At 40.9% G+C, this 27,928-nt stretch overlaps 1 protein-coding gene across 4 annotated transcripts in view; it reads right to left on the bottom strand.

Moving 5' to 3' along the window:
• Positions 1 to 14,994: 14,994 nt before the first annotated feature.
• NRP1 (neuropilin 1) overlaps positions 14,995 to 27,928 on the bottom strand; it is a 134,131-nt gene continuing 121,197 nt past the window's right edge. For 2 of the 4 annotated variants that reach the window (XM_004425239.3, XM_004425240.3), the window contains exons 14-18: positions 26,049 to 26,186; positions 21,361 to 21,632; positions 20,775 to 20,871; positions 18,586 to 18,636; positions 14,995 to 16,466 (exon numbers count right to left, since the gene is read on the bottom strand). In XM_004425239.3, the coding sequence (XP_004425296.1) occupies positions 16,177 to 16,466; positions 18,586 to 18,636; positions 20,775 to 20,871; positions 21,361 to 21,632; positions 26,049 to 26,186 (848 nt within the window). In that variant the 3' untranslated portion in view covers positions 14,995 to 16,176. Of the gene's footprint in view, positions 16,467 to 18,585; positions 18,637 to 20,774; positions 20,872 to 21,360; positions 21,636 to 26,048; positions 26,187 to 27,928 lie in introns of all 4 variants that reach the window. The other 2 variants (XM_014783549.2, XM_087420639.1) reach the window with 2 other exon arrangements.

Genomic DNA, 27,928 nt, shown 5'->3' with positions numbered 1-27,928 from the left:
TAAATAACATAGAAATTCGTATTTCTCTTACATAGCTATTTGAATGTAAGTAGTCCAGGTTGGTGGCACAGACATGGTGGCAGCTCTGTGGTGTCAGGGATCCTGAATTCTTCTGTCTGGTTGTCTGTCAAGCTTTCTGTGCATTAGAATGGCACTCAGCTCTTACCAGCACATCCACATCCAGCCAATGTGAAAGGAAAAAGAAGAAGGAAAGGGCATGATCTCTTTTTTTTCAAGACATGAGCCTGAGGTTTCAAGCATCACTTCTCACATATGATAGTCTAGAATATAGTCACATGGCCACACTTAGCTGCAAGGGAGGCTGGGAAATGTAGTCTTTCTTCTGGGAAGTCACATGGCCACACTTAGCAGCAAGGGAGCCTGGAAAATGTAGTCTTTCTTCTGGGAAGTCATGTGTGTAGGTGAAATTTGGGGATTCTATTATTAAAGGAAGAAATTGGAGAACCAACTGGCTCTGCCCCACCAGGTTTCTCCTCACCTAATGGTGGGATGTAGCTTCTTCCCAGGGTGGCAGGGGGTACTCTTGGGCTTCATATGGCTTTGTCATTTCAGAGAGCTTCATAGTGTCACCGACTAGGTGCCTTGAAAAACTTAAAGGTGGGTTTGGAAGCAATTAACTGTTTTTCCAAGTTGTTTCTTTTCCTTCTGTATATTAAGGAGGTATAACCACCAGCCATCCTGAAACTGACCAAGCCTCACTACAACAGCTATGCCCATGACCTTTGCCTTATTTTTAATGCAAAGATCTCTCCAGGAGGAGCTTAGGCCTCATTACGTGGAAGCATGTTCTCCAACTGAGCCTGTGCAAGCAAATATCCACCTCTCCCAACCAAATAAAAGTTTCTGCTTTCCTTTGTTCGGGGAAGCCATGGCTTTGGAAATGATTCCTCATGGCCTCCTCTTTGCTGCAAATACACTTTACTTTGCGAGACAACTTCCACTGATGTAGAGTCTTATTTAACACACCAGGAGGCGAGCCCACTTGGTTTGGTATCAATTTACTCTCCTCTCCCCATCACATGAGTTTTTCCTTTATTTTGGGAAATAAAGTAATTTCCAGTAGTTTCCACTTCTCCTCAGTCGAAAAAGGAAAAAGATGAGAACATCCTTTCAGTCTGCGTACTCAAGATTTGGCAGTTAGCAAGAATCCTTGCAATTTCTTTGACCCACCTGTATATGTCCCTCTGGGGGTAGAATCAGATGAGAAGCCAGGCTGTGCTGCCCCTCCCTGCTGCACCTGGCTGCTCTAGAGTTTTCTGTTTGTTTGGTTTTAGGTTTTGAAGTTTATTGAAGTAGGTTGTGGTCATTCCTTTTTTAGTTGCTTTTGGTGATTATTTTTGCTATTTTAATCTCATTTTCATACTTAACAGAAGAGGGAAGGTTTGTAACACAGATTTTTTTTTTACTACTGTTTTTCTCTGTTTTCTTTTTCACCATTTATAAACGTCCTCCCAGCATTCCCTGTCTCCCTTGTTGTTTAATTTTCTCCGTTACACTTACCTGATGCAGCTAAAACTATTCACTATTTTAACTCAAAAGCCCCATAATCTCTCTTACTCATTTTCTATCTTCCTATACTTCCTCAACTTTTCCATTCTGCTATTGTACTTGTTTTTCTAGCTATATTACAATTTTATTATTTTAAAAGTATCATGTTTGTGTATAAAGTGAAATCTTAGGAGAGAGGAAAACACTGGTTTATGCTTAATCTATCTTTTTGAATTAGAAGCAGGGTCAAAGCTAGGTTTTTGAGACTTTCCAGTAATCCTCAAGCAGTACCACTCAGGGAGATGTCTGCTTTGCTAACTGATCCTGCGAGTAGCCCAGTTGTGTTCCCCAAATTTATCTCTAATTTCGTATCACAGAGAGCTAAACTTCTATGCCATTTTCAGCTAGGTGTCTAGAAAGTTCATCTTCCCACAGTTGCCGGAAGATGGGCTTCTATGAGACCATGGATGACTTCTCACTTAATAAATTCTATATGGGAGGATGTTGCCACTGGGTAGAGATAAGTAAAAGAGAAATTTAGGCAGGGGGATTGCTCGTCTCTATGCAAGAGATAAGTATTAGAGGAGATATCATCCTGTTATAGAGAAATTCCATGACAAGCAGGATGTGAAAGAAATTTCTTTTAAGAAAAAATCTTAATACACTAACCCTCCAAGTTCCTGCTCCAGAAGAGGAATCTCCTTCTTAGGGTAGGCTAAACCCACTCCTAGCTTTGTCTCCTCATTTCCTATTTCCATTGAGGATCGCTTACTCCAGCTGCTCACCGTGGCTCCTTTATTCAACAAATATTTATTTAGCACCTACCATGTGCCAGGAACTGTGCTGAGTGCTGTGGATACTGTGTCAATGAAACGGATGAAAATCACTGCCCTTTTGGAATTTGCAGTCTATTAGTATAGATGGATAATAAAATAAATAAGTGAAGTATATAGTATACTAAAATATGATAAATTCTATGGAAAGAAAAAAAATAGAGAGTGGAGAAGGGAGCTACTGTGGATAGGGATAGGGCTCTGGGTGTTGTTTAGGTTCCTCTCTTATGTTTTGGCCACATATGGACACAAACATTTCCTCTGTGTCCCATTTGGATAGCTGAGATGCATGGGGACTTTAAAAATTACTAACTAGTCCTAAAATGACTAAATACTAAATGACTAAATCTTAGAGGAAATTCAAACAGAAATACACAGAACATTTGGGAAGCATAAAAGTTTGCTCCCAGGAGTCACAGAGCCTGTCACCTTTCACATACTGCCTCCTAAGATCCCTGTTCTCTGGGTGCAAAGGGCTGAAATGATTTCATAGGCCCTTAGCCCAGGGTCCTCACTTCTTTTACCCTGACCTGCCTCCACGTGGAGGATGCCCCCTCACATTCCAGCGTTCAGGAGTCTCATCTTCAACATGAGACATCTTATCTCATTTGACAGCTCCTGCTAAGTTCTCTCTCTCCCTAAGTTACGATTAGTGTCCAGTCTGAGAGACACCTCACTTCTCCATGTGGCAGGTGCAGTGGATGATCTCATCCACTCCCGCAGCAGGAGAGTGGCTTTGTTTTTGCAAGTTCTGGCAGAGATACCCACAGCTTATTGAATATACATGTGTTCCCCTACTTTTTTCAGATCCCTTGAAATTTGGTCCCTATGTCAATCCCAGGCTGTAGCGTTTAAGAGGCAGTGAGCAACTTTCTAGCCCTCTCTTGCACAGAGACTAGCAGCCACATGTTCTGGTTGGTATTGTAGCAAGAGGCAAACAGCCCAGATCCTTGAATCACTGCATGGAATTGAGAGCTGTCCTGTGGAGCTACTGAACCCACAAGAGCCTTTGTGTAAGGAAAACATACACCTCTATGTGTTAAGCCACTAATATTTAGAAGTTTATTTGTTAGCGCAGCATAGCCTGGCCTGAGCTGACTGATACCTGGCCTAATAGTAGAGTGAGATCATAGTACTACATATTCCAAAGGATTCCTATGACAATTGACATCTGGTAACCACTGATCTTTTCCTCACACTGAGGAGACAGTGCAGTGTAGCTTCTAGGATGTGTTCAACAGACTTGGTTTTGAATCTTGGAAATGCCACTTACTAACTAGTTGTGTGATATCAGTTACATTGCTCAGCATCTTGAACCTCAGTTTTTGTAACCTCAAATCATAAGGTTGTTTTAAGGGTGAATTGAAGCATCTAGTAAAATTTGGTACACAGTAAACATTCAGAAAACCGTAGTGGTCACAATGCTAAGGAGTTAAGAAGTTTATGTAGAGTAAATTCAATAATGTGCTCTCTGATTAGTTGAAGCATACGTATTTGATGTCGTAGCTCTGTGTGCTTATGGAACAGAGAAAAGACCAAACCAGTGCCACTCCCTGGACCTCTCCAACCACCCAAACTTTCTACTAAGTAGATGAAACTAAATCAAAGGGATGATTTGTTATTTGGATGACAGAAAGAGTGTTTCTTATAACTAATAGGCATTTAGGTGACTTAAATATATAAAATTAAAAGTTGACCCAAGAAAAAGTACATGTAAGACTCAAAAAATAAGGTCCTTTTAGATGGAGGGCTTGAATCATGGCAGAAGAATTACAAAAGATTTGAGGAGAGTGACTGCGTCTGCTTTAAATATAGCACATATTCAAAGTGGAGAAGCAATTTAATCAACATTAAGAATTTTCAGAAGTTGGACAAAATTAGAGAAATGATAGCCTTAATAAGCGAAGGAATAATTTTCTGATGGGATTACACCAAGATCATTAGCATTGCCCACATCACATCTCTGCAAGATGATGATGGGCCTTGAAGAAAGGTGTGGAATTAGCTCATGTCAAAAATGATGGAGTGGGGAGATAGTGATGTCAGCGTCATGGCGGAGTGAGCTTTCCTGTAAACTCTTCCCCCAATAAGATACAACAAAAGGAACAGTCACAGACCAACAACGGAATCCTAGACAGTGAAAACCAGGATCAGAAGGATCCACACTGCCACACATCTAAGAGTGGAACGTGCTGGGCCCCTGGAGGAGGTGGGGAGAGGTGAGGAGAACTCCTCTCCCTCCCCATCAGATCAGTGATCCCGGTCCGTGTGGCTCCCAGACAAGCAGAAGGGGCGGCCCTCTGTGGGGAAACCGTAGCTCTTCACGTTCTCTCAGCCAGTGGGAAACTCCCACACAGAGGACTCAGAACTGTTATGGGAGCACCCCAGACAGCAGATAACGAGGGGCAAACGGGAAGCCCCCCACGCCAGGGACCCAGTGGGCAAAAGAGAGAGCCCCCCTCCCACCCCTTGCAAACCAGACCCTGCAGCTCAGCCAACCAGACCAGACCAAGCAACCCGCGATCTCAGCGAAAAACCATGGTAGAGCACGGGGGCTCAGATTATGCAGCCCTTTACTCCCACACAGTGGTGGCGGGTGGAAATTGCAACCAGAGATTTCCAGGATGAGGAAAAACAAAGCCAAAGCAGGAACCACGATGCAAAGATACATGAAATCACCAGATCAGAAGGAAAATGACAAGCACCCAGAAACCAACCCTGAAGACACAGAAATCCATAACCTAAACGACAGAGATTTCAAAATAGCTATCATAAAAACACTCAATGAAATACGACACAACGCAGACAAACAATTCAATGAGATTAGGAGTTTCTTCACAAAAGAGATTGAAATCATAAAGAAAAACCAATCAGTACTGATGGAGATGAAGAACACAATGGAGGAGATAAAGGAGAATCTGGAATCTTTAAAGAATGGAGCTGATAATATGGAGGAAAGAATTAGCATTTTAGAGGCTAGAAATACAGATATGCTCCAGATGGAAGAGGAGAGAGAACTAAGACTAAAAAGAAATGAAGAAAGTCTCCGAGAAATATCTGACTCTTTTAGGAAATGTAACATAAGAATTATAGGTATTCCTGAGGGAGAAGAGAAGGAAAGAGGAACAGAGAGCCTATTCAAGGAAATAATAGCTGAGAATTTCCCAAATCTGGGGAAGGAGCAGGAAATACCAGTAAGCGAAGCCAACAGGTCACCTAAATATGTTAACAGGCAAAGGCCCACACCACGACACCTAGTGGTAAGGCTAGCCAGAGGCAATGACAAAGAAACAACATTAAGGGCAGCTAGACAAAAACAAAAAATAACGTACAAAGGAACTCCCATCAGGCTCTCAGCAGATTTCTCAACAGAAACTTTACAGGCTAGGAGAGACTGGAATGATATATTCAAAATACTGAAAGACAAAAACTTTCAGCCACGAATACTCTATCCAGCAAAAATATCCTTCAAATATGATGGAGAAATAGTAACTCTCCCAGATAAACAAAAGCTAAGGGAGTTCATGGCCACAAGACCCCCACTACAAGAAATACTCAAGAAGGCCCTCAGGCCTGAAAAAAGAAGAGAAAGGGAATACAAATCTTGGAGCAAGGAGAAAAATAGGTAGATAAACTCAGAAAAATAGTAGATCTTTACCGGAATAGGTTAGCAACCACTTAAATACCAAAATCAAAGATCAAAGGAAGGAATTCACCAAAAATAAATTTAACCTCATCACTGTAAACACACAGCCACAACACAAGATAGAATAAGGTATAACAAGAAAGACCTAGAAGGGGAAGAGAAAAGTGATTGAATTGACTTAGTATAAGGAAATAGAAGGCCATCAGATAATGGACTATCGCTTACACAAGATTTTTTACACAAACCTCAAGGTAACCACTAAACAAATAATCAAAACAAAATCACATATGATAAACAAAGAGAAAACTAGAAGAGTCATAAGACAGAACAACCAAACTGAATTGGCAGTCCTAAACAAATGGGACAAGAAACAAAGGAAATGCAAAAGAACCAGAAAATAAGTGACAAAACAGCAACATTAAGCCCTCATATATCAATAATTACCCTAAATGTAAATGGATTGAACTCTCCAATCAAAAGATACAGAGTGGCAGGATGGATTAAAAAGCAAGACCCAACAATATGCTGCCTCCAGGAAACACATCTGAGCTCTAAAGACAAGCACAGGCTCAGAGTGAAAGGATGGAAGACAATACTCCAAGCTAATGGCAAACAAAAGAAAGCAGGTGTTGCTGCACTCATATCAGAGAAAGTAGACTTCAAGATAAAACAGGTTAAGAGAGACAAGGAAGGGAAATATATAATGATAAAAGGGACACTCCACCAAGAAGACATATCACCTTTAAATATATATTCACCCAACATAGGAGCACCAATGTACATAAAGCAACTATTAACAAACCTAAAAGGAGACATTAACAACAACACAACAATAGTAGTGGATCTTAATACCCCACTTACATCAATGGATAGATCATCCAGACAAAAAGTCAATAAAGAAATAGTAGACTTAAATGAAAAACTGGACGAGATGGACCTAGTAGACATATACAGAGCACTCCAACCAAAAACAGCTGACTCACATTCTTCTCAAGTGCACGTGGAACATTCTCAAGGATAGACCATATGTTGGGAAACAAAGCAAGCCTCAATAAATTTAAGAAGATTGAAATCATAACAAGCAACTTTTCAGACCATAATGCTATGAAACTGGAAATGAACTGTGAAAAACAAAAACTGGGAATGTGACAAAAATGTGGAGATTAAACAACATGCTACTGAACAACCAATGGATCATTGATGAAATTAAAGGAGAAATCAAAAACTATCTGGAAACAAATGAAAATGAAAATATTCCATACCAAACCATATGGGATGCAGCAAAAGCAGTCCTGAGAGGGAAACTCATAGCGATACAAGCCCACCTTAACAAACAAGAAAAAGCCCAAATAAGCAACCTTAAATTACACCTAACAGAACTAGAAAACGAAGAACAAACAAAGCCCAAAGTCAGCAGAAGGAGAGAAATAATAAAAATCAGAGCAGAAATAAATGAAATTGAGACCAAAAAAAAAACAGTAGAAAAAATTAATGAAACAAAGAATTGGTTCTTTGAGAAGATAAACAAAATCGACAAACCTTAGCCAGGCTTACTAAGAAAAAAAGAGAAAAGGCCCAAGTAAATTAAACTAGAAGTGAAAGAGGAGAAATTACAATGGATACCATGGAAATACAGAGGATTATAAGAGAATACTATGAGAAATTATATGCCAACAAATTGGACAATCTAGAAGAAATGGATAAATTCTTAGACTCATACAACCTCCCAAAACTGAACCAAGAAGAAATGGAGAATCTGAATAGACCAATCACAAAGGGATTGAAATAGTAATCAAAAACTTTCCAAAAAATAAAAGCCCAGGACCAGATGGCTTCTCCAGTGAATTTTACCAAACATTCAAAGAAGATTTAATACCCATCCTTCTCAAATTATTCCAAAAAAATAGAGGAAGATGGAACACTTCCTAAATCATTCTACGAGGCCAACATCACCCTGATACCAAAGCCAGACAAAAACAATACAAAGGAAGAAAATTACAGGCCAATATCGCTGATGAACATAGATGCAAAAATCCTCAACAAAATATTGGCAAACCAAATACAGCAATACATTCCAAAGATCATACACCATGATCAAGTGGGATTTACACCAGGGACACAGGAATGATTCAACATCCACAAATCAATCAATGTGATACATCACATCAACAAAACAAAGAATAAAAACCACATGGTCATCTCAATAGATGCAGAGAAGGCATTTGACAAGATACAACATCCATTTATGATAAAAACTCTCAACAAAATGGGAATAGAAGGAAAGTACCTCAACATAATAAAGGCTATTTATGACAAACCCACAGCCAACATCATACTCAACGGGGAAAGACTGAAAGCCATTCCTCTGAGAACAGGAACGAGGCAGGGCTGCCCACTCTCACCACTCCTGTTCAATGTAATACTGGAGGTTTTGGCCAGAGCAATTAGGCAAGAAAAAGGAATAAAAGGAATCCAAATAGGTAATGAAGAAGTGAAACTCTCACTATTTGCAGATGACATGATTTTATACATAGAAAACCCTAAAGAATCCGTTGGAAAACTATTAGAAATAAACAACTACAGCAAAGTTGCAGGGTACAGAATCAATCTACAAAAATCAGTTGCATTTCTGTATGCTAATAATGAACTAACAGAAAGAGAGCTCAAAAAGATAATACCATTTACAATTGCATCAAAAAGAATAAAATACCTAGGAATAAATCTTACCAAGGAGGTGAATGACCTATACAATGAGAACTACAAGACATTATTGAAAGAAATCGATGATGACATAAAGAAATGGAAAGATATCCCATGCACGTGGATTGGAAGAATAAACATAGTTAAAATGTCTATATTATCTAAAACAATCTACAGATTCAATGCAATCCCAATCAGAATCCCAAGGACATTCTTCATGGAAATAGAAAAAAGAATACTAAAATTCATGTGGGGCAACAAAAGACCCCGAATAGCTAAAGCAATCCTAAGAAAAAAGAACAAAGCAGGAGGCATCACAATCCCTGACTTGAAAACATACTACAAAGCAATAGTAATCCAAACAGCATGGTACTGGTACAAAAACAGACAAACAGATCAATGGAACAGAATTAAAAGCCCAGAAATAAAACCACACATATACGGACAGCTAATTTTGGACAAAGGTGATAAGAACATACAATGGAGAAAGGAAAGTCTCTTCAATAAATGGTGTTGGGAAAACTGGACAGCCACATGCAAAAGAATGAAAGTGGACCATCTGCTATCGCCATTCACAAAAATTAACTCAAAATGGATCAAAGACCTGAAGGTGAGACCCGAAACTATAAAACTCATAGAAGAAAATATAGGCAACACACTATTTGACATTGGTTTTAAAGGAGTCTTTTCGGATGACATGCCTACCCAGACTAGGGAAACTAAAGAAAAAATAAACAAGTGGGACTTTATCAGATTAAAGAGCTTCTACAAGACAAACGATACCCAGAATCAAGATGAACAGACAACCCACCAGCTGGGAGAGAATATTTGCAAAACATACATCTGACAAGGGGTTGATCTCCATAATATATAAAGAACTCACACAACTGAACAACAAAAAAACAAACAACCCGATCAAAAATTGGACAGAGGAAATGAACAGACACTTCTCCAAAGAAGATATACAGATGGCCAATAGGCACATGAAAAGATGTTCAACATCAATAATCATCAGGGAAATGGAAATCAAAACAACACTAAGATATCACCTCACGCCCGTTAGAATGGCTATAATCAACAAGACAAAAAACAACAAATGTTGGAGAGGATGTGGAGAAAGAGGAACCCTCATACACAGCTGGTGGGAATGCAAACTGGTGCAGCCTCTATAGAAAACGGTATGGAGATTCCTCAAAGAATTAAAAATAGAGATGCCCTGTGATCCAGCCATCCCACTACTGGGAATGTATGCAACGAACCTGAAATCAACAATCCAAAGAGGCTTATGCACCCCTATGTTCATTGCAGCATTATTCACCATAGCCAAGAAGTGGAAGCAACCTAAGTGTCCCTCGACTGATGATGGTATCAAGAAGATGTGGTATATATATACAATGGAATACTACTCAGCCATAACAAAGACAAAATCGTCCCATTTGCAACAACATGGATGGACCTGGAGGGTATTACGTTAAGTGAAGTTAGCCAGAAGGAGAAAGACAAACACTGTATGATCTCACTCATATGTAGAATATAAACCAACTCATGGACAGAGAAAACTGTATTGTGGTTACCAGGGGCAATGGGGATGGGGGGTGAGGGGTGGGCACAAGGGGTGAAGGGAGTCATATATATGGTGATGGACAAACAAAAATGTACAACCCAAAATTTTACAATGTTAAAAACTATTAAAACATCAATGAAAAAAAAATGATGGGGTGGGAAGATGTCCAGATCACTGAAAGGAGTATTACAAGGCACCAGGACCTGCCTCCATCCCAGCAAGTTGTCTCGTTCAAGCCTCACAAGGGTGAGACTCAGTTGCATCATTCCAGGACAGCATGTCCATTTCCAACCCAACATTCTGCCAAAGCCAGTGACTTTCCAACTCCATTAACAGGGCAGTGATAAAATTAGGTATCGGCTATGAATGTTACACATTTATTGAACTCCTACATCATAATAGGTACCATTCCATTTAGATGTGGAGATGAGACAATCTTTCTACATAGAAAAACCCTCTCTCTCGAGTCACTATTTGACAACAAAGCTCTATTATCTGATAGTTTCTCACTTATTTGTAACAAGGACCCTAAGGAACAAGATTAGAAATCATCAAAGATTAAATAGGGTTCTGTCTAGTTGTGTCATTCAGGATCTTAACATCTTTGGAAAGTAGTCAATTGTGTGATGAAGAGGGAACTTCTGTTGAGCAGGAGGATCTGGCTCTTCAAAAACTGGTCCTCCCCTTTCTCCCCTGAGCACACTGTGATGAGTCGTAGGGTATTTGCTCTGCTTCTGTAGCACTTTCAAATTTTCATCCAGCAAAACGTTTCATCAGCACTGTCTCTTCCCTCTCAGAAAAGCCCACGTTTAGGCCCCTCACAGGCAGTCAGGCAGAATGGCCACAAAGTGCTTCTGAGTGAGATTTCCAATTTACTAATTTTACTTTCTGTTTTCCAGGCTGCACTGTGCTCAGACTCTTCTGAAAAGTGCTTTGTGAAACCTGCAGGCGGGTTTACCCCTGTCTGTGAGTGTGCCAAGACCACCACGGGGAGCAAGGCAAAGTGTCACACACCTGGCTCCATGTAACTGCAGACTGTGTTGGTGCTTCTCACACCTGAATGGATGGGAATACAGGTCATCTGACATCTTGTTAAAATGACTCAGTAGGTCTGGGCTATGGCCTGAGATTCTGCATTTCTAGCAGGCATCCGGGAAATGCAGCTGCTGCTCTGCTGGTTCCTGAGAAGCAAGGCCCTATGTGAGCACCTTGCAAGACAACACAGGGCTCTGGAGGGGCAGGAGCGATGGAGGGAGAGATGAGGCCAGATACATCCTGGACCCATCACTCAACCTGTCTAAACTTTGGATTCTCATTTATCAAGTGGAATAGTTACAAAACTTACCCCACAGAGCTGCTATGAAAATAGCTAATGCTCTCAAATTAAAGAAGTACAATCCCATCACCATAGAAGATTCCCAGGAAAAGGAGTTTACTCCTCTCCTAACATGATAGGATCGGTTCACAGGACCTTTACTGCTGGCTAAGAAGTGACATGCATGTGATAATATGATCCTCTCATCTGTATCATCTTGCAATGTTTCTTTGGAACATTTAAAAAAAAGTCAATTATCATCCGGGTCTCACATGCTTCTTGGTGCTCAGTTCTACTCAATTTGAGGCTCCCTTCACTCAGGTTTCTCAACCCCCGAGTTGAAAAGCTGCTAAACATCATTTAGTGGATGTAGTTTAGGGAAATAGAGCTGATTCTTGGCATCACTGCTTTTTTTTTTTTTTTTTTTTGCGAGGAAGATCAGCCCTGAGCTAACATCCGTGCTAATCCTCCTCTTTTTGTTGAGGAAGACGGGCTCTGACCTAACATCTATTGCCAATCCTCCTCCTTTTTTTTTTTCCCCCAAAGCCCCAGTAGATAGTTGTATGTCATAGTTGCACATCCTTCTAGTTGCTGTATGTGGGACGCAGCCTCAGCATGGCCGGAGAAGCAGTGTGTCGGTGCGCGCCTGGGACCCGAACCTGGGCCGCCAGTAGCGGAGCGCGTGCACTTAACCGCTAAGCCACGGGGCCGGCCCGGCGTCACTGCTTTTTAATGCAACACAACAGCTATAATTACCATTGGAAAGCAGGAATATTAAGAAATGTTATGAAATCCATTTGATTTGCAAAAAAATATAGTGCAATTCAGCCCAAGTGGCAATTAGTAAGTTAGCAGGGAAGACAGGAGATGGAACAATAAATAATTTTCATGTTTTAAATTAAATGTTTCAGTCCTCATGACATATTTAATTCCTGACTTTGAGAAGTATTGGACAGTGATTTAGCTCATGAAACCCAGTAAGAAAAGCCTAGCTTAGCAGCCAACTAGGGATAAAAAGGGGGTGACAGCATCTATGTTTAAGATATTCTCAAACAACGAAACAGAGGTAATATTAATCTGTGGCCAGTAGCATTTTTCAGAAAGTATCTCTTTAATTCTTATAGACTCTTGCAAGTTGTCATGTTTTCTGGAAACATTCATGAATGTAGATAGAATTTAACTTCAGTAAAGTGATTACCTGGCTCTGTCTCTATCTCTGACTTTTTTCTCTAAGCAGAGAGACCTCACAATCCACTCAATAGGGAAAATATCCTATTCTTGGTTAAATCTTGGAAGACACAAAGGCATAAGCGTCCAGAGAAAAGCAGGACCGTTGCTTCACCAGCAAGAGCTGTCCAGAGCAGCCCACTCCTCAAGCAGTCCCTGTGCTTTCAGAGTCGAGTTTTCCTGCAATCAGAGGAAGGGAAAGAAAGAATTGTTGGTCTGTGGATAGTGGGGATAAGGGTAGGCCAATTTTGTTTTAACAAGCTTTCTACAGAGTCCCTACTCCGCATGCTTCGGCTCAATACTTTTGATGCCTTTGTTGTTGCTGTCAGTATTATTATTATTACAATTATTTTGGTCTCAGATGGAATAGAAATTTTCCTAGAATTGCCAAATAGCCAGTTGTAATGCCATGCTCAATTTTGACCTGTATCTAAATTTAGCATAGGTGCATGCATAAACACTGTCAGATTTATTACCTATTTTCTACAAGAACAAACCTTACCAACAGATATTTGTGAATTTCATTAAAAAAAAAAAACCTTAACCAAATGGAATAAGAACATTTGACACAGGATTTGGGGTTGAAAATTTTCCATTTATAAGGCCACATTCTGTATTCCTTATCTTGACAGGTGTCCAGTTTGGGTTCATAGTCTGTTTTCAGGAAATGTCTTAATCTTCTCTCATCAGGATATTATTTTTAAAAGAGAACTTAAAAAATCTTGAGAGTTATTTGATACTGGAATAATACCAACTTCTTTAAAAATAACAAAGCTAATATAATAAAAGCCATCAGGTTTGGGATATTTTATGAAAATGTTTAATTCAACTGTTTCTTTGGAATGTAGTAGTCATAGTTTGGAATTGAAGTTACAGTTCCGTTCCATATGGTTTTTACACTACTCAGTGTCTGAGAATACAAATGTCATTTAAAGTTAAGGCTTCGCTGTTCATTTTGAAACAACAATTTACAAGTGTCATATTGTCATAGAAAATAAAAATTTCTGTAAAAAAAATTTGCACAAAATTTTATGATGGTACAAAACATGAAGCAATAATATACCAGTAAAATGAAAACATTTTACTACAGAAATTTTTATAGATTTCAATAAAGAAAAAAATACGTTATTTTACACCTTTAAAAATTACAAAACAATCTAAAACAATATAAACTGAACATTTTGTAACACTGCCTTTACAAATTAATAACTTTATAAACATATAATTTTTAAATATATTTATCAGTGCAAGATACTTTAAAATTTAAAGTTTCAGTATCATTTTTCCTTGGCTGAAGACAACTTTAAGTCTGTTGCCTTAAAAAAAAAAATCAAATCTTACTTAGTGCTTTCGTCCTGCTATGATTATAACAACTGAATGAATGCCTCTGGGGACAGAAATCTAGTCTTCTCTCATAGTGATCAATACTTTCCTGGAAACAAAAGGCATTTTCAATCCAATTAAACCAAGATGAATGGACTGTCTCGTCCATGATGCAAATGCGACTCCCGCAAATTTATCTGCGTGAGACCTATAACAATGCAGGAAGGGAGGAAGATCTAAAAGTTCTTAGTACAACATGGCATAACTCAATAGACCAAGAACAACGAAAGCTTCTTTGGATTAATTCACACGCTGCCTGATAAGATATTTACTTCTCTGAGCTGTTAGAAGCTTAGGTCTTGCCAGCCCCAAGGCAGGCTTTTTCTGTGTGAGCCACTGGAAGTTTCTAGAAGCATTCATTCAAGTCTCTGTTTTTACAGGATTGCTGCTGAATGGATTTTTTAAACATTTGTTTTGACTTTGCTGGTTTTCTTCCCCCCTCTTATCTGAAAATACTTCACCCCCAGGCACCAGGATTTATAGTCACTTTCTTAAATTTACTGTTCTTTCTTCCACTTCCCTTGTCTGACTCAATACCAAAATATGAAGGTTCTCATGGGTCATTTTTGCATATGTGGATGTAAAAGTCTCATGTTCTTGGATATTTGGAGAATTTTATCCAGTCCTTCCTCGGGTTGCACTTGAAAGCCAATTAGTATTATTTCTTACCTCAGCTTATCACTATTTCTATTAAATGCAAATATTTCTATCAAAGATCATTTTGATTGGAATAGACAGACAAATGGCTTAAGGAAAAAAGATACTGTCACTTTAACCAGTTAACAAGAAAACCAAAGTTAGACTTTGGAGGGCAAAGTTAGGAATTTCCCTTATTTATTTATTTTTAAACATAAGGTCTAATAAAACTGTTTGCCATTACCAGCAGGTTAAAGCTGCAAGTTTCTTTTCTGGACAATGGCAAATGCTTAAATTCTAAGAGAGAAAAAAGACAGAGAGAAGAGAAAAAGAGTTTACATTTGAAAATACATTCCATATGAAAGAACAATAAGAGAGAATATTGCAGCTTTATACAAAAGGGGCAAGAGACATGAAATTGAACTACTACGGAAAAAGCAGAAAAATTAAGCCACGTTGCCAAGTCTTCGGAGCCCTTGCCTTCCCGGGGGCTGACGTCACACTAAAATAGACTTTCTTCTTAGTCAGTGGGCCCCCGGGGTTTGATTAAAGAGTAGGGCTTTCACCAGCGAGAAACAGAGCGGGTCGTTAATGTAACACAATGAGAAACAGTACAAATAAAAAGGCACTTGAGAGGACATAGACTAGCCAGTGCCAAGGATTTTTCGTTGTGGTTGTCGGCAGCACACCCAGTTGCCAGCAGTGTTTGGTGATGGCACAGTTTTCTGTATGGAGTTCACAAGCACAAGGTTTAGTACAACACTGGAAAATATCAAGAAAATTTGACGGTATTGCTTCGTAAACAGAGCTGACACACTAGACTGGTACTGAGGCTACAGTACTTTAAAATAAAACATCATAATCCTTCTTTGCCTATGCAGGACGCGGGCAATTATACACAAGTACAGCTTCAGGAGTCCACTGAAATGCGGTTATTCTAATGTATTCTGGGCACTGGGCTACAGGTAGCATGTCCGTCAAAAGGGCCCCACTGAATACACTTGGTGCCAGCATCTTGGATTTTGCAGTTTCTGAAAAGAATCCACAAAAGGAAGAGGAGAGAGAAGGAGAAGGGGAGTTGAAATGAATTATTAAGTCAATCATACTTGGTCTCAACACCAGCATTTGATTATTCAAATTAAACCAACAGAAAAAAGCTGACTGTACATGATTCCGATTGTTAACACAGCTAACTTGTTCATGTCTGTCGGCCATACTCATTGAAGCTCCTGAGAAAAGCCTGGCTCAGCGTCATCGGCACACTTCCCAGCCTGTACAGTGAAAGATCGACAGTTCCTCAGCACGTTCAAGTTACGTCCTTCCACTTCAATTCTCCGACTCGTCTTTTCATCTCTGTCTGCCTTCATGCCTCCGAATAAGAACTCTGTGTATTCAATTTGTCTTTTTTCAACTTCACACCGTCCACAAGTTCAAAGTTATAGTTCTCCAGGGCAGATAAGTTTCTTTCTGACATCCCATTGTGCCAGCAGGCACAGTATAGCACGACCCCACAGACAGCACCCAGGAGGACACCCAGGGCGCTCATGGCTATGATGGTAATGAGGATGGGGTCCAAGGTCTTCAACACATTGCCCGGCTTCCTAGAGATGTTCTCATCACTGTCTCCTGTGCTGTCGTATCCTGGGGTGCTCCCTAGGGAGAAACACAAAATTGACTCCATGAGCACTGCCAATGTACCAGATGCAAGTAGACAGAAAAACAGAGGAAAAGGAAAGAAAAAGGAAGAAATCGCATGCTCCAGTTTTGCCTATCGTCTCACAAGAGCCTGAAGTGGGGTTTGGCCCCCTCATTGCTAGGCAACACCAAGGTTTTGTTTGACTGTTGGGAATCGAGGTGTGGGAGGCAAGGGTACTGGGGAGTTGGTGGTGTGACTCTGACAGACAGCTCAGCACATGGAAACAACTGATTCCAAGTAAGCAGTGAGGGTTACCTTCTAATCTAATTCAGATTCACGCAGCCCGCCATCTGTGCTAGATTGTAGTCTGTGTTTACAGACCTTGCCAGATATGCGGTCAATAAGCTTTGCAAAATGCTTAGTCACACATTTGTCTAGCTGGGGGATTTAACCATTCCCTGTGCATTTGCCTGATCCCCAAGCCAGGCACGAGGAAACCCTCCAAGCTGCCCTTTCATATGGTGTGTTTCCAGTGTCCAGGCGAGGTTTACACACGTGTTTGTTCTTCTACACATCAAACCTTCAAGTCAAACAAATCTTCCCCCAAGTCTACAGTGGTTTCACTCAAGGAGAGATCTTTCAGAACAGAGGAATGCACGCTGCTGACATTTCAAATGGGCTACGCCTCAAATCTAGAAACCGTCTGTGTTGTGCTGAATAGAACACAATTAATAATCAGCATCTTTGCAGCCCTGGTGGTTTCACTGGAGACCGTCACACCGCTCTGCAGTTCAGTCACTGGGGAAATGTTTTCTTTAGAGTGGAACATGAGAAATTATTAACATAGGAGCTTTGAGCCTAATTACCTGGTACTAGAAACGAGACTGAAATGTTAATGCGCAACATGCATGGTGTTGACCTAATGGTGTTCTGATCAACAAAGATTCCAATCAAAGAAAACTAAAAATATGAGATGCAAGTCCCTAAACAGGGGAAAACAAGCCATGGGGCATATTAATATTCTCTCCCTTGATGAAACATTGTTTTGAAACAACCTCTAATAAAGTTTACATCTCGGTGTAACTCGGCTAAATGAGCCGTGTGGTAATATTACTAACAGCCTAGTATGGTGCCATATTTATTTGTCTCTATCAAGTCCAAGTCTGGCTATAGGAGTCCACATTTCTAACAGGTGCTGATGCTGATGGGCAGGGTACAGAACTGCTGGCAGCAGCTGAGTGAAGCCGGGGCAAGTGTCCAGCGACCCACAACTGCTGGCAGAGAGGTGTGGAAACTTCTGGGAATAAAATAACATTAGGCAAGGCCTAACTCTGATCACGTCTTGTATTTGATTACCAAGCAGTACTCAACAAAAAAACACACATTTCCAAGTTAATCAGTCTAAAGTCCGAGGCTATCACCTCATTAACTATGTTTCCTAAGGCAAGTCACTGCTCTGAGTTTAAGTCTCCTCGTCTATAAAATGGGGATAAACAGACCTTGGAGAGTGGCAGTGAGGATTAAAAAAGATAACGTATGGAAAGTGCTTGGAATATACTAGCTCCTCAATAAATCCTTATCATCATCATCATCATCATCATCATCATTGAATCATCATTATCACAAATCGAGGATTCCAGTAGAGCAGGATGGGAACAGAGGGATCAAACAACAGATTGTCACCAAATTGGGCTCCAGTCCTTTAAAGATCCCATCTGGGTATCAACCAGACAAGAATTTGGGTTGGTTTCAAATTATTGCATGAAAATCATTGTAGGTCTTTGGGTAAGTCAGTCATCACTAGCTTCCTGCTTCCAGAGCTGTAAAATCAGAGATTATCCTCTGAGTCCTCTTCCAGTTTAGGCAGGGAAGGGCCAGGATGAGCACACCTCTTCAGGGCTCAGCCACTCACACCAGCCAGACCTGTCACGGCGGCTCCCCAAGTCTTCAGGGCAGCTTCGGAGAGGGCCCTCTGTGACAACAGTCCAACCCACAGTCCCAACTCAGGGCCGTGGGCATAATGTTTATTTTATTTGAACTGCTTTGATATATCAGTGGATTAGAGTTCCAAAACTGTCTTCATAAATGAAAGCCATAGTAAATTTTTAAAAAAATTGGTTAGCAAGACAAATTTACCTGTTTCGTCAATTTTGTTTTCTGGGTTCTTTTTATCCAGATCTGCCGGTTCTGACAAGTCAAACAAAATTGAAAGAGATATTTGAACTGCCAACAGAATACAATACACTCAAACTACATAAACCCTATACATAAACCCTACACACACACACACACACACACACACACGGCTCTGCTGGGTTTCCTTTGGAGTTTTTAGTGCACTCTGACCCCACCCCACCCTGCAGTTGCAGGACAGTAGAGAGGTGAGGGTAAAGGACTGTGAGATCAGGTCACATCTGAGTCCAGGTAGCACGGCTGTTAGCAGAGTGTGTGTCTGAGGAGAAAAGAAGGGTGGAGAGAAAGGGTTTTGGCATCTGGAGTGTGGGGGAAATCTGGTGAAAACAGGAAACAGAAGTGGGGTTGTACATATGGCCACCATCCTGTGCTTGTGTAGACAACTGCTTCCTAAGTTTAATGGGTGTTAGTCTGGTTTCCCAAATAGTATGTCAGCTCGTTGAGGCAAGAGACTGGCCTGTGTCTTACCAAAACACAGAAAAAAAAAGTGTCTGGAAGAAGTGGCGTCCCAGTGTCCACTATGGTTCTGCGCAGAGGACAGGGGCTTTGCTCACTGCTGCACCCCCAGCACTTAGAAGTGTCCCAGAGCATCACAGGTGCCTCAATACATATTTGTTGTATTAATGCATGAATAATGAATAAATTGTTGATAATCCCATAGCATCTATGGCTAAATTTTCAAGAATACATATTTGATGAATAATTATAGTTATCTTAGACATCTTTTTATTGTTACAGAAACATAAATAAAGTGTTTTAATGGTGCTTTAGTAGTGACTTCCCGAGTACAATGCCTAGCAACAACTACTGCTAGTCACATGAAAAGAAGAAGGCTCAGAGAACGGCCTGCGCCATCTCTGTCTTCACAGGAGCATTTCAGTGCTGCTTTGCATACAGTATGTGGTCAGTTAAAACCTGCTGAATGGCACTGAATTTTATTTCTTTGTTTAGTTTGTGGAGTTTGCTCTCACATTGCAAAACCACCCCCATCATCACTCTCACCTTGGAATAGGAAAGCATTTACATGCACTGCGTAACTACATAAAATATATATTTTAACAGCAGTGTACACTTGGATGTGGGTAATTTGAAAGTATTGCAACCGAAATATTGAGCCTTATCATTTCCTGTGAAGATTTGCTAATTAGTGTGGCATTAAATAGAGTTCCTTACATAGTATGAAGGAGCAGACCTGTATTCACTGCTCTTTCTTTTCTCCAATTTCTTCAATCGACCCTATCAAATTATTGCCACTTTAGGGATTACGTATATTCAATATATTGTATAATAAGAGCTTTGTAAGTTGCTGAAATGACCAAAAACCCATTATAGCCAACAGGCTTCCTTTGTTTTAAATTTGCCCAATAGACTTATTCCATTTTGTTATAATTAACATCCTATTATATAATGATATATAAAAAAAGTTTAAGTGTAGCAAATGGAGCTTAAGACTAATTACTGTGCTATTACATTGCCATTAGTGATACTATTTATAATTATACATCAAGAACTAGGGACTATGAATTGGTTTTCTGTGTCAGACTTTAATCCATATATACCAGACCAATAAAAACTATAAACTCTGGAATACTAGACAAAGTCTCTAAATTTCATTTATTCTTTTGAGTCATTTCAACTATTTTTAGAGTCAGAAACATCTACTTATTTGTAATAAAGCAAAGAATTATGGCTTCTATGATTCATTAACAATGCAATCTTAATGAAATTCAGTGCAAGCAAAATTTTCCAAGGCTGGCTGCTTTGTTTATGCACCCTGATACTTGGAATTATCCAGATGTCTGAGTTTTCCACTTTTATCAAAATGTTTGGGCATGGCGCATATAGCCTGTAAACTGTGTTTCTTCTTTGCTATGATCTTTGGATTCCACATTATTTACATGATTTTGTAGGCATCAACCAGACATTCTAAATGAAGTAGGTCAGGTAACGGAGTAGCTAAAAGTAAATTGACCAATTTTATGCCCTGTTGCACCAGAATACGCATTTCCTATGATGTGCTTATAGCCCACACTGAAATTCCAGGTCTACAGGAACAAGACAAAGACTATCATATGGAGAGAATGGTGCCCTGGGTGAGCACTTCACTGGTCTCTGCAGCCGCTCATACTTACTTGCACAGTCCTCTTGTGAAATGTGGTTATTAATACTAATGTCGTCCACCGCGATCCCGCCAAGGTTTCCTTTTCCGATTTCGCCCTCAAAAATCACCTAATGAAATGAGATCATTTTCACAGATTTTAAATGTTTGGTCCCAAATAGCAGTGTTTACAAATGCTTGTTCAGCTCAAGCTATGGCAAGTCAATTAAACTCGTGAGGTTTCACATAAGTACATGCTTTGCTCATCAATCCACATTAATTGCCTGGTGATGGCATAAAATTCCCCTCGCTCTCCGTTTATAACACAACATTTACAACTGGAAAAGCAGCCAATAAAAGGAATGCTGCATTGTGACAGCCCAGAAAGAGATTATAAAGTAGCATTTTCTCTTCCTTCTCAGCAAATTGGTTCTATTCCTGTAATCTAGAAGACCGTGAAATACACTACTGCGATTATCATCCTTGCAGCATTATCTCAGTTTCGGAAAGCCCCTGAAATAATTTTTGGAATAATTCTGCATCTTATTTGCATAACCTTCAAAATATTACCCCAGTGTCCCTGAAGCAGTTGCTGTCCCCAGCCCAGGGAAGGGGCATACCTGATAGAGTTTCAGAGACTTGTGGAGCCAGACCCGCCCTTCCTTCCAGTGGTCTCCTTGGTGTCCGATGACCATCCACACCAACTGGTCATACTCCTCCGGCTTCTGGTAGTGCAGCTTGACCCTCAGCGTGCCCACATGCGAGCCAGACATGTGATACCAGAAGGTCATGCAGTGGGCGGAGTTCTGGGAATAGACCACAGGGCTCACCAGACGAGCCACCTTGCCCTTCTGATTCTCGTCAGCCTGGGAGTAGATGAAGTTGCCATCTCCTGCTGTGACAAAACGCTGTGTTACGGAGCGTGGCCAAATTTATGACTCCATTGTCTCTTTTCTTTCAAGTTCTACTACTCAAACCTTCTCTCCTGGGCTGAGCACAAGGACAGAAATATGCCAGGGGAGGGAACTGTGTGCACTTATGGGGGATGTCTTGGCACCTAAGACACCGCTCTGAGCTCCTGTGAATGGACGTTTGCTTGGGGGATAGCTGCCAGACAGCACTAGGCTAGATCCCACCTGCTTGGCATGCACTGTCACATGGACACAGGCTCTGACTCCAGTCGGCCTCTGCACCGCTGCAAGCAGACTGGAAGTCAGGGCAGACCGATTTCCACGCAACTTTCAGACTGCTTCAGAAGCACCCGTGTGGACACAGATGTTAAATGGAATAATTTAGAGGTATTCTTATTTATCATTCGAGCAGCAGGACTTCAGGTTGTTGACACTATGGTCACTATAAGGTCACCACTTGGTAATAATAAAGCTGCAGTTTTTCCAAATAATCTAGCGATCTTTTTTTTTTTTTCCCAAACTCAGATTATTTTTCCCTGGTTAATTTTAATGGCTTATAAATTCCTTAAATATATCTGAGAGCTTGAATCTTAACTGTGAGCCCTGCTCCTGTTTGATGTGGGCTTCTGGTTCAAGGAGAGGCAAGGTTGTATTTTTGAGGCTCACTAGAACATGCCATTTTGGCAACGTAGACACTTGCCGAGCTATGAGGACTTACTCCTGGCTTTGCTTTTAATTACCCCCAGCGGGAACATTTCCTCCTCCACCACCTGGTCTAAACACACAACTCATGTTTCACTGTTTGCTCTGCAAGTAGAAATCACCTAATCTACCGGCTCACCTGATGTAAGTGTGAATCTGATGCTCGAGCCTCAGTGGGCAGCGGGATGTTTTCTTAGCTGCCCAGGAGGCTTGCATATTTGTGAGATGCTTTTTCACTGTGCATGTGTGGGCACATCCTCGTGTCTGCTCGCCTGTGCCAACAGGGTCCAGTGGAAGTGGATGTGTCACTGGGCAGCCTTCTTCCCTCACCTGGCTGCTTATATGCACTGCCCCAAAGCATGCTTAATAAAACCGATGGGCGGAGTAATAAAAGGAGGATGGAAATCAGAATCACATCTCCAGCGGGATGTTGGATGCTCTCTGTGTTTGTGGAGTGTCCCCTGTGACCAAGCTGACTCAGTCACTCCTGGGGTTTGTTCTACCCCACTAATTTACCAGGGGGTGGTCGCCTGCCTGTGTGTCAGCATCATTTCACTGAGATGAGTAGGGTATCAGTCCACTAAGACGGACAGGAAAAAAATGTGCCTATCTTGCCTCTGCTCCCACAGCCTTAGAGAAAAAGACTGAAATTGGAGATGCTGCAGAGGGGAAACACGTTTACTGAGCCCATGAGGTTTATTTGGGATGGTCAGAGAATAGGTGGTAGAAAGAAGGGGAAAACTGGACATGGGTAGAGGGAGGAAGGCTGCCTGAGAAGTCTGTCCGTCTCCGCCCTGCTGCCTGGTGTTTGAAGAATTTGCTAATGTCACTCTTCCACTTAAAAGTCTTCAGTGGCTCCTCCCTGCACTGCCTTCAGCCTGTCCACACTTCTTCACACAGCACCCCCGGCTGCACGTCCCATCACGGTCTCACTGCCTCACTAAGGAATCTGTCCCTCCTCCAGCCTCTGTGCATGCCGTTCCTTAGGCAAGCCTAGCTCAGACTGTCTCTGAGGCAGGACTGCTTTCTCTGTCCCTCCGATGTTATCTTCTACCATCGCCGTTGGCCTCTGCCATCGGGCACCCTCACTCCCACGGCACTGTAACCATTTCCCACCCACAACCCAACCGTGAGCTCCTCAAGGCCAGGGCCCCCTTCCTTTATAGCTGCATCTCCAGTGCCCAATGTGGCATGTGCCATGTAACGGGGGTACTCAAATAACATTTGTTCAGTGAACCAGGGGAAGAAGCTGGGTCTCAGGAATCCTCTGTAAGGAGGTACATGGCTTCATTCTTAGAGGTCAAATGCAGAAAACCAAGTGGGGTTCCTTTAAATAAATTCAAAATTGGGCCGCAGGATATTTTACCTAGATAGTGTTAATTTAAAAAAATCTCAGCGTCTGATTTGCAAGGTGCTGCATACTATCTAATGTCAGTCTGTGTGCATGCGTGCCGTGTGTAGGGTTCTTTCCATCCGATTTTTTTCATGTTAACACGTTCCTGCCTTTCAGATGTCAGGCTGACCCATCTCTCTCGGCAAATGATCATGTTTCTAGCACCGCGGGAGGCTCCTGCTAGTCAGGGCAGACTTGACTCTACAGCCAAGTAGATCTGGGTGTCTGGGAGAACAAAAGAGACAAATCCTTCTGAAGGACTCGCACTTCTCAGCTGTTAATCTAAGACAAGCCCTCCTTTTCTGCTACTCCAACACAGAAGGCGCTGATATTTTTCCTTTCAGTGTTTTATCCGAGTTCTGGGTCGGGAACTCTGCCTTCACTTTCTCAATTAGCACTTTACTTCTGCGAGCCTTTTAGCCTTTGTCTCTGGCTAACACAGCTTTTAACCTCCTTTGAATGTCAAATCCTACTGAGCCATTCTGCTTCACTTTGCGTCAATTTTTCCACCATTACTGCCTTCATTTCGGCTAATTGCATTTGGTTAATTTGATGCCATTTATATGTACAGTACCATTTACAGTCAAAGTATTTTAAGTTTTCTAAAACTGCATGTCTTAAGATTCAATTGGAAGTGTCTCAGAATTGAAGGAGTCCAATTTTACCCAATTTCCTTGTCATTCTCGTTAGGTGAAGAGCTAGCTGTGGTGGAAGGAGGCCTAGTTAACCTACTTGATGGTTATATTCACTGGGAAAAAAGTGAACGAAAAAATGGGACAGGCATGAAGTACCCTCTGCCCATCCATCAGCCCACTGACCCCCTCATCCCAAGCACCAGCACGGGGTGAACTTGGCTTACTGAGATTTCTCAGCATCAGCAAACGCCCCTTTGGGGTATTTTTTGGGAAGCCACACTTGAGTAAGCATTCCTGTAAGTATCGCTGAGTAGGGAAGAAGTTTGTGGGTTGGGGGCTTGTTGTGAGTGTGTGTAGGTGTACGTGTGTGTGTTTTTTACAGGATGCTGCTGGTTCTTTATACCAGACCTCAAGATGGGTGATGGAATGACTATGAAGAGACGGGATGGTGGTGGATGAAAGAGTTCACTGGAGCGGGTGTCAGCTCCCTGTGTGATCTAACCCACCCCTCCCCCAGTAATTAATCTCAGAAGGAAGTAAGACAGGAGGTGGGGTGGGTTGTGAGCTGGGGTGTGGTAAGGTAAGATTTAAAATCTTCTTCAAAAGAATAAGAATCCTACCCCACCTTGTTCCACTTCCACTTCAAGAATCTAGAGGAGAGCAAGCATTAGGCTCATTTATTGTTTCTTTAGCTGTAAGATAGATGAGAAGATATAATATATGTCTGGACTTGCTTCAAAATAATCCAGGGTCAGGGATGATAGAGACAAAATAGGATTCCTTTGATTTGATAATTTGTGAAGTTGGGTTATATACATATAGTGTGCATTTTACTAATTCTTTTCTACTTTTGAATACGTTTGAAATTTTCCATAAAAATGTTCAGAAAAAGTATAAAAGTGATACTAATTCACACATCTTTGCCCAGTTTGCTATTTTTCAGGGAGGCCAATCAGTTGCCAAACTTAGTCAGCATTGTCTACTACTTGGCCTAAGTGTATCTCTGCTAGGGAAGGAGATCTTGTTAATTCCAGAAAATAAAAGTGTGGGAGATCAAGATTTGGCCACCCTGAAATATATCTCTTTACCTTGATTGTTTTCTCTGAGGGACATTTGACCTCCCCCACTAACTGCCTAAAGAATTTGACATGGTGGCTCCTTCCTGGAACAGATCTTCTATCATGATGGCTATAAAGATAATGTAGGATAGAGGTTACAATAGCAAAGGCACCAAGCCTCTTTTATCAAAAACTTTGTCTCTCCCTGACCACATTATCTATAGATGACCCCGAAAAGAATTGTCCTCCTGCCCTCTGAAGTCCCAGGCCACTACCCGCCCCCAACACGCTCCTCGCCTTTAGCTGCAATACTTAAGCAAGCAGCTTAGACAGAGGGACGAGTTGCTCATTTCTGAGTTTCTCCCATGTATACATGTTATTAAACTTGGTATTATTTTCTCCTGCTAACCTGTCTTGTTAATTATTTGGCCAGCCATAAGAACCTTAAGGGAAAGGGCAGAGGGAGATTCTCCCTCTTCCCCCGACAAAAGCATGAGTTAATGTTCTGCAGTATTTTCTAAACCCCCTAAATTCACAGACCCCAGAAACTCTCCACAGTGACACCCTCTCCAATTCAGAGAAACAAGGCTGCGGTGAACTCGCCGTTACCTGTGTGATCCTGAATCGGTCCCGTTTTGCTGGTCAGCACGCTCCACTTGAGCTGCACGTGATTGTCATGTTCCCAGTGACAGAATGTCTTGTGAGAACCCCAGCCAAATTCACAGTTAAAACCATATGTTGGAAACTCTTCAGTGGGTGGAAAGGAAACAGAGAGACAAACAGAGAAAGACAAATTTAATCATTTAGGTCAGAAAGGCCCTTAATTCATTCAGGGAAAGCTCAATTTATATAACTTAATGTCTGTCCGAAAATTCTGGGAAAGCCACAACATCCAGGATTACCAGGAAACTCAAAAGATGCATGGAGATGTCAAAATGCTTGCAAAATCACGTGTAGTAATTTTTTTTATGCAGCTTTAAAAAGATTATGGACTGCCTGTCAAATTGGTTTTACATAAAATTTCCAGGAAGGTTAGTTTCCAAAGCATGTATATTACATCTGGAGCATTCTCCCTCTGTCCACAGTATATTTAATGTGAAAGACACTCTGTTCTCGAGAATGAATCATATAAATTGATATCCACCAATGAAAAGAATCTTAATTAGAGATTGACCTGTGTACCTCAAAAGTCTAGAGATGTGACTTGGCTGAATGTCTCATCCTGGAGGCTATCTGTAGTCTCACCACACCAGCTTATGCTTCGGGTCTTTAGTGTCAGATCTCTGAAGCATTTCTTAAGATTATTTTTCACTTCTGTGCTTTATATCAGGACAATTAATTTTAAATGCAAGTTTCCACTTTTTTAGTGAATTTTAAAATTTGCATATAAATTGTTCACCCCATTTAAAACTTCAATGCAAGGTCATGTAAAGCCAAAGCATATTTGAATAGCTACCCATTTTTATTTTTTTTTAACATTCAAAATGCTTCCTTTGGAATCTAAAAAGAAAGTATGGCTGGATCCTCAGGAACAATTTGTCTTGGGTATTCTACAAGGTGCTATTTGACTACGGTGTTTTTTAAACCTCTGTAGCCTTATTTTTTGCTCACCCCTTTTTTTGAAAGTAGCTTTACTTTTTAAAGTATGGAGAAAATAAAGTCTTTGAGACTTGGAATTTATTTTTGGTAAACTTAAGCCAACAAGTAGAATGATCCTAAAGATGAACTTCTCCCGCTTCTGCTACTCTCACTCCTCTTCCCTATTAAATGAAACACGTAAAAGCAGCCGTTTTCTTTAACAGAGGAGGGTCATGGCTTCCCATTGAGTTTAGGTGGTCCACAAGATGGCAGCATTGAAACGGAGAGAAAGGCGCCTGGGGAGGCTCGCCAACTGAACTTGAAAAGAAGTCTCAAACAATCCCTATGCACAATAAGGGAAGTGTGACATTATATGCTGTATTAGGGTCAAGCTGAGAGTATATCTCGTTTTGATCTTTTCTTTAACTTTGCCCAAGTGTTTAACACAAAATATCTTGCCTGGGCTGCATTGTCCCTCCCTCACTTTAACAATGGCAGGAGGAATTTTAATGGAAAAATTTATTGAATAGATAAAAATGATTTACTTCCCATTTTTAGTTTCCAAGGAACTCTTTTTAAATACTAACGGAAAATTTTGGAAGGAAAGCACCATATGAATTGTCAATACTGAGCAGGATGGATTCTCCCTTCCAATGACAATGTGCCCTCTCAAAGGGCACACAGGGCCAGTTTGAAAAAGTAAACTAGTAAGCCATGTGCTGTGTATAATGTGAGCACTTGCAGTTAGTGCAAAAGGGCTATATTTCACAGCTGCGGTATCATTGGAGAGATATTTCATGTCTAGTCTATCATGACCATGAAATAGGACTTCTGAAAGCATGAGAAAGCCTCTCCAAAATTTACCACACTTTTGTGCAGCAAGACTGAATTATGCAGATGAAGTACAGTCA

The sequence above is a fragment of the Ceratotherium simum genome, chromosome 32 (genome assembly GCF_057802395.1).
Source record: "Ceratotherium simum simum isolate JZ-2026a chromosome 32, ASM5780239v1, whole genome shotgun sequence".
NCBI classification, from domain to species: domain Eukaryota; kingdom Metazoa; phylum Chordata; class Mammalia; order Perissodactyla; family Rhinocerotidae; genus Ceratotherium; species Ceratotherium simum.
This window is presented reverse-complemented; position numbering and strand designations above follow the sequence as displayed.